Here is a 13,108-nt window from a genome sequence, read left to right as displayed (position 1 = left end):
TCCATCCAGTGTGGGCAGGACAGTCTGAAGAGATGATCTGTTTTTTAAACTAAGCATTTGCAAGGCTGAATTGCAGTGTGTTAATTCAAAAACGGCTTAATGCCTCTTGTATCTATTATAAGTGAATGTGATGACGAGTCGCCTGAAGAGCTGCAGCACTTCTAGCTAATCCCATTAGCTCTCAAAGAAAAAACACCAAAGCGCTCTTCCACAGCAAGTCTAAACCAGACTCATAGGCTTACACCGTGTGAAACCTGAATATTAACAGAAGACAACCCTAAGTACAGGAAGCTGGACTTAATGGGAAAGTACCCTGCGGATATTTTAATCTTTTATGTACGTATAAGTTTTTAATGTAATAGAGACGACTCTGGGCTCCATACAAGCCAGGAATTGCAGAAATCATTGCTTTTTAATCATAACATTCACAAATATCAGTAGCTAAGAAGATGACTCTGTTTCTGAGGGTTCGGGGAGTGGAGACAAGCTCTGCGGGACTCTCTGCAGTCAGAACCCTCCCCGCCCCCCGCCCCAGAGGGGCTGATTCAGCAGGAAAGCAAAAGGCAAGTGAGACCCCAGCTGGAGAGCAGCATTACCTTTGAACCATGTCTGCAACGGAGGATAGAAAGCTGTCCATGCTTTGCGAGAACATCTCGGCTCCCTTCTTAAAAAAGTTAATCTGAAAGATAGAATTAGGATACTGTGAAAATCGTCTAGGAAACGTGACGCAGGAATTCATTCGATGTGAGACTGACGGCATGGGGGTGGGGACACTGCCGCCGGCCCCTCCGCGCGCCCGCAGCCCCCACCCCACCAGCTGGGAGTTGCTCCCAAAGCCCCTGGTGCACTGGTACAAAGGGGACAGTGAAACCTGCTGTCTTGCCGAAACGCTGTCAAGATCGGGAATAATTTAAGCACTTGGTGCATACCAGGTGCGTCAATAATTACTACTGATAATTTTGACATTATCATCAACCTCTTTCCTGTATGAATTCTAGATAGTGGGTTTCTTGAGGGCGAGGACTAGGTCTTATTCACCTTTGCAACTCCAGGGTCTAAACTGGTGTGTGACAAATGACGTATAGCACCAACAAGAAACAAACAAACAGCCTGAGTTCTCAGAGAAGTGAAGGCCACCCGTTCACCGAGCCCCGTGCAGCTCTGAACACGGGCTGGACGACGGTGGCCTGGCTGTGACATTCCAGAGAGAAAATGGGGCTGAAGACCCTTAAAGGCTTTTCCAACCCTGACACCCAGGGGACTGAGAATGTGAAGGACACAGCAGGACCCTGAACGGCACAGGTGCTCAGCACAGGGGAGGTCCCCTCCTGCGACCCAGCTCTGGATGATGGATGCCCTCTCCGACCATGGGAGAGTGGGCCTAAGAGACCTGAGAACTGTACATCATGAAAATGAAACTGCAGTCACTGGCTTTTGGGAACCAGCTGAAGGGACGCCTTACTTTGTGACTCCTGGGTATTCACTTCCCAGCAAAGTGTGGACCCCCTGACAAACCTTGAAGGGCAGAGCTATGGGAAAGAGAGCAGGAAGACCACTGCTGTGCCTTCCTGACATCTGCAATCACCCCGCCCCATACAGCTCAAATTCCCATTTCTTTCTATGGCCAGGGCTTTAAAAAATCTGCATATTGATATGAACTGCTCCACTTTACAGCCTGAGTTTGGAGAGGAAACAGTTACAAGCCTAAGTCATGAGGAAGAAGACCTTCAGCTTGGACCTGGGTATTGTCACACACGTGACCCGGCTTGTCCGTTGGATCTGGAAGCAGCCCTGGCCCTGGGTGGTGGACACAGACCCTGACCTCTCACCTGGAGGCGGCCAGTAGGTGTTACAGCCCTGGTCTGACAGCCTGGGGAAGTACGTACACCCACGTCCTTAGTTTTCACAGTACAAAGACATGATCAGGCTTCTCCTAAGGCACGGGAATTCATACAGGGAGGTATTCCGGCCCCGTCACCTCTGACTCATACAGAGATGAACACTGTAAATGCCACCTTGAATCCTTGAATTATTAAATATCCGAGTCTGTTAAACGAGCATTCTGCATTTCTAAGGGCACAACATCACCGTGGCTTTTCCTCTTTGTCCTCCCGGAACTTCTCTGAATCTGTACACCAAGTCCATGGCTTAGGTCCCCCACTCTCTCTAAGCTCCTAGGCCAGGGCTCACCCAGTCCCTGAACAGCATCGGCTGACTGAATGAATGGAATGAAGCGATACGACACTGGCTTCTACAGCCCCCTCACATACTCCTTACCCTGTCAGTACTCCACGCGAGTTCATCTGTGTGCTCAGAAACCTGTACACAGATTACAAAACCTGTTTGCAGGCATCAGGACTGAACGACGATTTAATTTAATTAAAAACCTGTTTAACAAGGGCCAGGGAAGGCGGAAATGGAGTCAAACAACCTCCAAGGTGGGCTGAGAAGTGAGTTAGTGGAGCGCCGTCCCTGTGTGCCGCCCTCGTGAGCAGGGGCAGTACAGTGGTCACGTGCTCCCCGGCTAACATAGCTGGATGCTCGAGGAACACTGATTTAAAAGGGCTGACGAGGCAGCAGGAGAGCGAATGCTTCGGAACCATCCAAAGGGGCTTCAGGTTTGATTACAACCTAGTCTAAGATAAGAAACTACAGTTTTCATCGGGATTCAACTCTGCAGGGTGAGGAGCTATTTGGTCTTGTGTCTTGAAATCTGGACACCTTCACATGAAAAATGAAACGTGCTGTTTCATTTGAGGACTGAGCAGTCCTCAAAAAATGATGCTGCCACTGCCCAACCACGAATGTGCTCTGTTCTGCTTCCCTACGCCTGGGGCTGCATTTGTGCTACTGCACCTGCAGTCTCGTCTTCCCTGGGGCCGGCAGCACTTGCGTAGCAAGTCCAGGCTGGGGCAAGTGGGGCAGCCCTTGGCCATGAAAAAGAGTGAAACCAGCCTGTATCAAACCCATTCTTTCAGGGGTTTAAAGCCCCTCCTCTAACTAACCAGGCTGTCCAGGCACTGACCCCTCAGGCCTGCAGCCATCCATCTCTCCGAGACTCTAACTTCGGGACCCTCCCTGACTCTGGGCCTCTAATGAGCAGGGATTACTGCTCCAAAGGCAAGGACTGTCAGTCCAGGGAGGACAGATCTACGAGGACGTATCGGAGAAGGGAACACTGGCACTCTCCAGCAAAACCAGGACATCTGCCAGAGCAGACGGAGGACGACGACGACAGAGTGAGCTAGGATACACGCGTGGGCACAAGTGCCCATCGTGACGAAGCTGGCGGGCTCCAAAGGATCTGCTGAGGGCTAGAGCCCACAGCTGGGCAGTGCTAGTTTTTGGCTTAACCCAGCTTTACTCAGATGACACAGAAAGATTATATTGCTCTATTTAGATATTATGGCTCTGAAGCCATCAGCTGACTTGAGGGACCTCACCATTCAACAATGTAACGACAATATTAAGATGACAGACAATTGAGCTTGGAAGTTTAAAGATCCTCTCTTGTTCCTCTTTTCCCGGAATGAAACTGTTGTATTTTTTTTTTTTTGAAATATGTGTATTTTTAAAATGCAGTGGAAAAATAATACGTGCTCACATGTGGGTTTTTTGTTTTGTTTTTTTAAGTCGCTGACTTTTTCTTCTCAACATTTTGCTTCCTCACATCCCTTTCTGTTCCTAGATGGTCAACTGACAGAAGGTTCCAGGGGTGCGTTTGTCACATGCCGGAGTGAGCTTGGAGGCAACATAAGTGGGGCTACAGCAGGGCAGGCATGGAGGGTGCGGGGTGGGGCCACTCGCCTCACACCCACACTCACTCCTGTCCCTGCCAGGCTGGTGCCCCATCCTGAAACTGGAGGCTCCCTGCAGACGACCTTCCATAGACCACTAAATGGGGGCAAGAACTAAATACACACTCTACAGAGACTCATCAAGCACTGGCAACACGTCCGCATGCGCCACGTGCCAAGGTGCCGGCAGCAAGCTCAGCCATGTGTCATCTGAGGACCGCCAGCCGAGGGGGAACTTACCACCAGGGCAGCAACGGAACGTGTGGGGTCCTAGGTTGTAAGCCAGGCTCTACCAACCTGAACAGTCAGCTGCTTCTGAGAAAGTCGGACCAGCCTGGCTGCCCTTTAAATCCCAGACAGAGGGCCATGCCGGCTCCTGCCCACGGGAGGCCTGGGATCAAGGCCATCGTTTCCTGCATGCACAGCCTCCCAAGTCCAGCTACGATGAGTGCTGAACCGCAGCAAGGTTCCAGGGAGGGTGTGCATTTGTGTTTCCGTCTCTGATGATGCCTCCGTTTGTCCTCAGTGCCCCCTCAGCAGAAGGCCACGCTGTCCCCCACAGCTGGCTTAGACCTAGCGCCTTGGGAAGGACCACGCACCTGTCCGTGGGCGAAGCCCATCATGGGCTCCACCATGGCCATGCGCTTGCGGTACTGCAGCGCGTTGAGGGCGCAGTAGTACTGGAGGGATGAAAGGTGCTGTTTCCGTCGGGCAGCCGCCACCTCTTTTACAACTTCAGTCTTCACCTGATTAAGGGGTGAAAGGAAAACTTCAGGCTGTCTAATGGATGTGGCAATTCTGTAGGGGCATGTGACTTCTAAACACGTTCGTTTACCTATCAGAAGCATTTCCGTGACAAGTAGAATAAGACACACATAAGGTTGCACCTCATGTTTTAAAGAATCCAAATTAAAATCACCAAATGGCATCTCGGTGTCTGTGAGGCTGCACTGGGATGAAGCCAACCCCTTGTGCTGGTAGCACAACGAAGCGCTAAGCGCACTGAAAGCCACGGACACTGTGGGTCACGCGTGAGAGTGTATGCTAAGGAAATCATGGAACAGAAATAAAAATTATATTCCTGAAAACATTCAATATTATGTATCGTAGCAAAAAAAAAAAAAAAAAGCTGGAAAGCATGGGTTAAAGAGTCAGAGTGAACACGCAGATGAAGGAGTTCGGGGCCTGAGTGTGTATCAGTCAGACAGTCACACGAGGTACCAAGCTTAAGTTCAAATCACTGCGTGATTGTAATTTTACAATTTTACAATGGTTCCAAGTTGGTGTTTGAAAACCAGTTTGAAAAGCTAGCATTGGGAAGTGGAAACTTACCTATGAGATTCACAATAAGTGATTTAAAAATCCATGTATAAGAAAAAAGAGAAGATATTCATCAGAACATCCTCAAGGCCACAAATTCACAATGGAAAGGCACAAAAGGAGCTTAAATAAATGAGGTGAAAAAACCATGTAAGGCAGGTATTCTTACCTTTTCATTCTCCTTTTTTTTAGGAAGCCTGCTATATTTTGCCATCGAGAGGTCATGCTCTAAAAGTGAAGAGACATTTTAACACCCAAATGGGTTTAAATGCAAGAATATTCATTCGGTGTCTCTGCCCACAGACACACTAAACCCCCAGACACACTAAACCCCCAGACACACTAAACTCCCAGACACACTAAACCCACAGACATCACTAACTACACACACAAAGAACGAAGACAATGCCTACCATTGCTGGCGAGTCCAAAAAGATCCTTTAAAGTGCTTACTTCTGAACAAGAGAAAAGGAACAACTTAGAGCAAAGAAAAACAAAACTAGCCAACCCGGAGCTCTCTGCTTCCCCAGGAAGATAAAGGTGTACACATGGCAGGGGATGGCCCTGCCAGCACCCACTCAGGTCCGCTGTCCTCACGGGGCCCGGACATCGTGCCTGGGAATCCTGGGCTCACTGGAGCTTGTGGCCTCAGCGGCACCCACACTAAGTGACCGTGACTGACGATGAAGCCTGTCCTCTCCTGACAGCCTCTCAGATCTGTGAGAGGGGACTCGGGGATGCGGGCTGGAGTGCGTGTGGTCAGGTACGATTCATGGGGACCTGGAGTATAAAGGTAGGCTCTGATTCTTCAGCCCCCAAAAAACTGTTTGAGTACATCTTTCCTCAGACTGTCCTGACTATACCCCAAACCTAAAAATTTCCTGTTGTTGCTATTTTAACATCCGACAAAGGAATACGGGGTGCTTGTTTTAACAAAATGAAGCAATCTAGTACTTGCAACAAGCCAACACCAATAACTACTCCCCGTGTGGGCGCAACACCTATCACACACAAAGATGGTTGAACCAAGTCCAAGACCAAAGAGCCAAAAAGGTCAATGAGAGCAGTGAGTGTCCAAGGTTAAAAACTTAAAAATACAGAGAAACTTGAAAGAAAGTGATACTTTCTACAATTCTAAAGCAATCCATTTTTCCTTTTTCAAACAAAGCAAAGCATTTTCACATCCTCTATGTTGTTTTCCAGTTTGCCTCAAAACTACCTCCAGCTTTAATACTTCTCATTATTCTTTCTCTTCCTGGTATCAGGCTGCTTTCTGCCTTTCTCTTCTTCCATTTTTCTTTCTTTCTCCCTCACCTTTTATTTCCTATTAGAGCAGAGCTGTGGTGTTCTTGCCTTATCAATTTTAAGTAACCTCCTTAATATTTTTTGTTCGGTCTTCATTCAGATTACATACTTGTATTGGTACATAAATGAAAAAGGCAGCAAAATGAAGCACCACCGTCAAAGAAGGGGATACAGATTCTAAATTGGTTCAGATGTAGACTCATGCACGATCGGCACAAACACTTTAAATGCACGTCTTGGCGTCATCAGAAAAGGACTCTGATGACCGTTTTTCACTGATACTAGGAAGCTTCTTGTTTTCACTATATTACTCTACATTCCAAAGTAGTCATGGCTCCCTGAGAACAGCGTGCCTTCACAAATGCTCTTAGTCAGCAATATAAGCCTTGCCATCTCCGTCTACTTGGTAAACACTAATTCATCTCTTAAAACCCAGCTCAGAGACCACTTCTCCAGGAAGCCTTCCCTGGCACCCTACCCATGCCTTTCCGTGTTCTCTTTCTTTTCCTTATACAGCTCTGTCCTGCTGCCCTCACAACCTATTACAATTGTGTTTCCAAGTCTGTTTTATGAGCCTGTGGCCTCCTTTAGGTGAGCCAAGAACACAGTGGGGATTCAATAAAGTTAGCTAAATTGAACTGCTCAAAAAGAAAAGGCATTTGTCAATGACCCACACATTTAAAGAAAGTAATGCAGTGAGAATGGTTATTAAATGAATCATGTTTTGAAGGTAACTTGGCACTGAACTCAGTTACTTTACCTGTGAGGTCCTTTTCTCGAAATTGTATAATAGGTAGAACCATTGTGTCTGCCAACTGTTTAGCCAGCTCTGTATGGAGAACATTAAGCTGAAAGAAAGAGAAAGCTGTTGAAAAAAATTTATATCCACCGTTACTGACACTGTCTTATTTCACCAAGGAGTCAATCACACTGACAACTTCCTTGTGGTTAAAGAGCTCAGTTCTACTTCCTTAGCAAATAAATGCCCTTGCTAAAGCAATAAATGACAAAGGCCTACAGGTACTAAAAGGTTCTGACTGACCAGTTAAGTTTGCTAAAGGAGCCCACATATCGTCTGTTTACTGTGCAAACTCTGGTCCTGTGGTCTCAGGCTAAGCCACGCCCACCAGGGAATGAGAATGCTTTGATGAGCTTGCAGGGAACACAGCTTATCACAGGTCACCACGTCCCCAGGCCACTCTCAGAGCCAGCTGAAGTCACACTTGAAAGACAGGCCTGCTGGGATCCTAACTCTACAACCACACCCAGCTGTGGGCCTGAGAATTACTCTGGAGGAAGAACGTTCCCACTGAAACAACTCAGCCAGATTTCAGGCCTCTGCTCTTTAGAAAAGGACCTTTCTAAGAACAACAGGACGACTGTATTCAAATGTGATCCTCCCCACCAGATAACTTTAACAGCCCTTGATTCTTTCTCGCCCTCTACCTCAAGGCCTTACTAAATTCTGTCATTGTCACTGGTCTAGGAAAAATAAAATTATCCACCTCAGCACTACCATTTTGGAGTACTCCTGTATGCCTTATGCCAGCTTTGTGTGCTTTATTTATACCACTTAGTTCTCACCCACTCTGTGAGGTAGGTGTTATTACCCCATTTTATTGACAGGCAAGTAAGTCTCCACATCCAGAGAGCAAATAAGCAGCATGGCTGGGATTTTAATCTCGGGCTACTGGGGTCTAAAAGCCATGCTCTTCCCACTACACTATCTGGGATGTAGTTTGTCTTTCATGCTCACAAAGCTGCCCAAACTTCCAAAGTGTGGCAGTGAACACGCAGTGGAAGGAATTCTTACTCTGGGCCCCAGACTTCCAGAGACTTTTGAGGGTGCTCCGGGATTCCTGCTGGGTGAATAAGGGGAAATCACCCAGTGATCATTTTGTGGAGTAAACATTTGGCAAAGGTTCCCTCAGCAGTGACAGAGTTCACACAGATCTCCCCCAATAGCCCTGCTCTTTCTGGGTTGTGTATGAAACCCTCCGCATTTGGGTAGAAATATCCACCCAGAACATATGAATATTTGAGGAAAAGGTCTTTGCAGATGTAATGAAGGATCTTGGAATGACATCTTCCTGGGTTATCCAGGTGGGCTGTAAATCCAATGACAAGTGTCCTTATAAGTAGGTAAGACACAGGCAGAAAAGAAAACGTACAGAGGTGGAGTGGGGGGAGAAGGCCTGTGAAGTTAGAGGCAGAGATTGACGGGATGCAGCCACAAGCCAAGGAACACTTGGAGCCCCCAGAGGCTGGAAGAGACAGGGAGGATTCTCCCCAAGGGCCATGGAAGGGGCGGGGCCCTGCCAACAACGGGACTTCACACTCTGGCTTCCAGGACTGGGAGAGAATAAACTGCTACTGTTTTAGGCCACCTACTTGTCATTTATTACAGCAGCCCTGAGAGATTCATACATCTTTCTTAGGAAACTGAGTTCTTAGAAATCTTTCTTTTGGTCTCTTGTTCATGTATTATCAAAGTCTTTCCCCTCAAACAAGGAACAAATATGATATTATACCACCTCTCTTACGAAACAGACCTTGGAAGATCAACAAGTTGAGATACCATCTCAGATATTAGAATAGATCTCTAGAAATGGAAAGTTGGCCAAAATGAAAGATAAAAGAAAGTTTTAAAAAAGAATCGAATAACACTTGCCATGTTGCTGTCTTACCTCATCCACTACTTTGGAAAAATAGTGGAGTGTAGAAATTACTTCTTCATCGCCTTTGCCAAGAGCAAAATTCTAAGAATAAGAAGCAGGTGTTAACTGAGTGCCAGGGAGTTCAGAGCCACGGCAGCCCCTCCCCCCAAAACACCCCCCCCACCACGTTGGCTTCCTTCCTTCTCCCAAGACACATAATGTCAGAGTGTCTAACGGCAGACAACTGGAGCTCTCCCCTGGTCCTGCCCCAGCGATGCACTCAGCCGCCCCCGCCACACGATTCCTTCGTTGCTCATCACCCTTCTGTTCAGACAAAATGGTATCTCTGAGTTTATTTCCTGGAATGGTTAGTGTCGATTTACATGTAGTTCCTCAGAGACTATAAACTCTCCCTCAAGGGCAGCTGATTACTTCTGGAGGCTAATGAGACTATATCACATGGACTTTGAGATAATCACCACTTAGAACTGATCAGAGGAAAGGAAAGGGCCAGAAAACAAGAAAAAAGGGAAATGGACGATGGAAAAAAAGAGAGGAAGGAAGGAAGTGAGGAAGGAAGGAAGGAAGGAAGGAAGGAAGGAAGGAAGGAAGGAAAGAAGGAAGGAAGGAAGGAAGGAAGGAAGGAAGGAAGGAAGGAAGGAAGGCCAGTCTCTAAAGGATGCCTTTGGAGAATTTCTTTTAGAAGAACTCCACTTAAGAGAGACCTGAGCACAGCACCATACGCCACATAAATATCAAGTTACCTGTTTCTCATATGCCAGCAGCTGCTTAGAAAGCTGTTGAGTGGCCAGGCACATTTCATTCTGCAGGGAGAAGAGAGAAGCAAGTGAGATTTGTCCAGTGCATACATAGTCACTGAAAAATGGTACCTCAGAGGATCCCTTAAAAATACTACGTGGCTGTAAAATAATACTTTGTTCAGAAATGATGTGGCTAACAAGACCAAAACAGTCAAAGGTTGCAGCTTGCTCCCCCATGCCTCCCACCCCTCCCCCACACACCATTCACAAATTACGGCTCCTTCCAGACATTCAGTCAGTGAACAAATGTGGTGAGCAATTATAATGCGGTGAACAGACATGGTCCCTGTCCTCCGGGGCTTCCCGGGAAGCAGACATCAAAGAACAGTTACAAGCATCATGAGAACTGCAAAGGAAATAGTGGGTGCTTGGACGGGAAGACTCAGAGGGTCTCTAAGGAAGAGATGTGTTAAGCAGACCCCTCAAGAAGACTAGGAGTGAGCCATGGGGACAGCTTGCCAGAAGTAGGGACTAACAAGTGGAAAAAGCACACAGCCTGTCTGTAGACCTCTAAAGCGGAGCTGGAGCGAGGGGTGCAGGGTGTGGGTGTTCGGGCAGCGCGAGGGCACGGAGGACTCAGTGGCCCACATTTACACTATTCTAAGTGCAATGGGAACCTCAGCAGCACCACGGCACGATCAGATTCTACCCGCCTTAGAAGACTAGCTCTGTAATGATGGATGGCAACACAGAAGCATGGCTGCAATGCCCGGGAGGCCCTCTCTGTGCTGCTTCTCACTGGCCAATACTGTCCATTTTCCTCTTCTCTTATTTATTCCTCCAATCTCTGGCTACACAGCAGTTTCCTACCACTATCTCCCACCATCTATGCACCCAGCCTAGAAAATGTGTCTTGCATTTCCAAAGCTCAGTTAAAGCTTCTCTTCAGATTCAGGGCTATTCCTAAGAGAAGGGCGGAGCCACCAGCTCTGACCTGAAGCCAGGAGGGGAGGGCACTGGCTTCCCTTGGCCTCAGCCTCCACTTACTTTCTAATTCTCCTGGGTTTGCTGCTGCTTTAGAAGAAGGGCCCGAGCTCTGCAGGAGCTTGTTTTATTTTTCATGGTCCTCCTTTGCAAGACCCAGCAGAGCCTAATCCTACTTTTCTGGGCCTTCTTTGCAGACAACTGGCCAATCTGTTCCCTGATTTCCCTCATCTGCCCCAAGGAACAGGCATTAACAGACCCTGAAACATGGCTCTCTCCCTTTTTCCCCAGAATAAAGTCAGGCAAAGTTGCTGGCTTTGGCATCCCACGTGGACACCACTCTTTTCAAAACGAACAAGAGCTGGCAGCCACACAGCCAAGAGGAAGGCAAGTGAACAGATCCATAAGCACTGTCAGGCAGCTAGACAGGAACAGGCAACAGTTCCCAGCACACAGCAGGCACCTGACAAATGTTTGATGAATGAATGAATGAACAAGGTCAGAAGATTCATCTAAATTCTAAGTTTAAAACAATACCTGGAATCATGGTCTGAGGGGAAAAAACACTTCCTAGTCCTACAAGGAAACATCTCAAATGGGCAATAAAATACACAGACTGGACAGGGATGAAGCACTCGGCCAGGAAGCAGCCTGCTGACCCTCTTTGGCAGAGTTGTTTTAAAGATCAGAGTTCATGGAAACAAGGATCGGGGCCCACTCCCTGGGCTCATTCGCGGCTCTATCGGAAAATTCCTTACTCCTCTTCTCGGAGTTAGCAGCAATGGGTTTAGGATGGATTTGTTCAAGCTACCTCGGCCTCCGCCTGGGGGCAGCTCCCTGCAAATTATGTATGATCTGTAGACCCACAGAATCATCCTAACCATAGCAGCTAACATTTACAGAGCACTTAATTCACGCCAGACGCCACCCTAAGTACATTCTGGGCATTACCTCATTTAATTCTGACAACCGTGTAAGACAGGTTCCAATGATTAAACTCAGTTTTACAGATGAAGAAGAGAGAGAGGTTAAGTCACTCGCCCAAGGTCACACAGCTAGTTAGCAGCAACGCTGGGATGTGAATCCAAGTCTGTCTGATTTTAAAATCTACAATCTTAAATACTACTCTTTAAGGTTCCAAGTCCTGCTAAGAGATAAGACTAGAGTTGACAAACTTTTCCTGTAAAGGGACAGATAGTAATTATTTTTGGCTTTTGAGATATAGGGTCTCTGTCACAACTACTCAACCTCTGCTCTGTAGCATGAAAGCAGCCATAAACATTACATAAACGAATGACTATGACTTCGTACCAATGAAATTTTGTTTACAAAAATAAGAGGCCAGCCAAGGGCAGTAAATTGCTGATCCTGCTTTAGACAGTCAATGTTTCAGAAGACCCACTCCTCCGCCACACCTCCCTCAGGAGGCTCTCCTTTAAGCTACGATGTGTCAGATTCAAGGAACATTTTCTACTCTTCTAAGTGATTCTTTTCTTTATTTTAGCTGAGTCTAAAACATGACTCCCCTATACTTGTATCCTTTAGAGACCAGTCAGATTGATAACTCTCCCTGCCTTCAAAACAAGCAAGGGTCACAGGCTACTTGAATTCTTCTCTTCTTTAGAGCTTACTGGCAAGTGCTCCAAATGTAATGGAAAAACCGGCCAGGGAGCTGCCAGTATCACACTGCACCCAGACTGAAGGAGAGAGCCACGTATGTGCCACTCACACACCTGCACCGTCACTGAGGGAGGAAGGAATCATGAAGCACAACCTAACAGCTGCTTTCAAAACTACGGTGTATAATTGGACTCTGTTGGGTCACTCCTAGAAATACCTTATGAAAATGCTATGTATTTTCATATATGTGTGATTTCAGCCTGCAAGATTCTGTTCTATCAGGTATGATTTCACTGGGAACAAACCATAGGTACAACACAGCCTGTCACCTGCCCAGAAGAAATGAACCTTTGCTGTACAGAGCACATTACAGGAAAAGTCTTTGAACTAGACCAGTCTGACTCAATCTCCTGTACACAAAGGTTCTATGGCAAGCTTTACCAACAACAGCTAATTAATCCACACCCTGTCAGGTAAGCCCACAAATTATCTCTGCAACAAGACTTGCGGAACTGGAGCCTGGATGGAGTAAATATCAGTAATAACAATAATAAAGATACCTGCTAATATTTACTGAGTCCTTTCTAGGTACCTGACATGGCTGTTAAGTGTTCTTCCTATATTATCACATTGAATCCTTATAATGCACCTATGAGGTAGAGAC

At 46.9% G+C, this 13,108-nt stretch overlaps 2 protein-coding genes across 2 annotated transcripts in view; one reads left to right on the top strand and one right to left on the bottom strand.

The window, feature by feature from the left end:
• Positions 1-4,359, top strand: part of WASHC4 (WASH complex subunit 4) — a 78,738-nt gene extending 74,379 nt beyond the window's left edge. Inside the window, exon 34 of the mRNA XM_033118014.1 lies at positions 3,689-4,359. The gene's annotated coding sequence lies outside the window, so the exon portion shown is untranslated. The remainder of the gene's footprint in view (positions 1-3,688) is intronic.
• Positions 1-13,108, bottom strand: part of APPL2 (adaptor protein, phosphotyrosine interacting with PH domain and leucine zipper 2) — a 41,986-nt gene that overhangs the window by 17,220 nt on the left and 11,658 nt on the right. The window contains exons 3-9 of the mRNA XM_033118015.1: positions 9,844-9,903; positions 9,110-9,181; positions 7,183-7,270; positions 5,531-5,572; positions 5,287-5,345; positions 4,397-4,543; positions 597-679 (exon numbers count right to left, since the gene is read on the bottom strand). Of these exons, the coding sequence (XP_032973906.1) occupies positions 597-679; positions 4,397-4,543; positions 5,287-5,345; positions 5,531-5,572; positions 7,183-7,270; positions 9,110-9,181; positions 9,844-9,903 (551 nt within the window). The remainder of the gene's footprint in view (positions 1-596; positions 680-4,396; positions 4,544-5,286; positions 5,346-5,530; positions 5,573-7,182; positions 7,271-9,109; positions 9,182-9,843; positions 9,904-13,108) is intronic.

The sequence above is a fragment of the Rhinolophus ferrumequinum genome, chromosome 10 (assembly GCF_004115265.2).
Source record: "Rhinolophus ferrumequinum isolate MPI-CBG mRhiFer1 chromosome 10, mRhiFer1_v1.p, whole genome shotgun sequence".
Classification (NCBI taxonomy): Eukaryota; Metazoa; Chordata; class Mammalia; order Chiroptera; family Rhinolophidae; genus Rhinolophus; species Rhinolophus ferrumequinum.
Note: the sequence above shows the minus strand (reverse complement) of the source record. Positions and strands in the feature narration are given on the sequence as shown.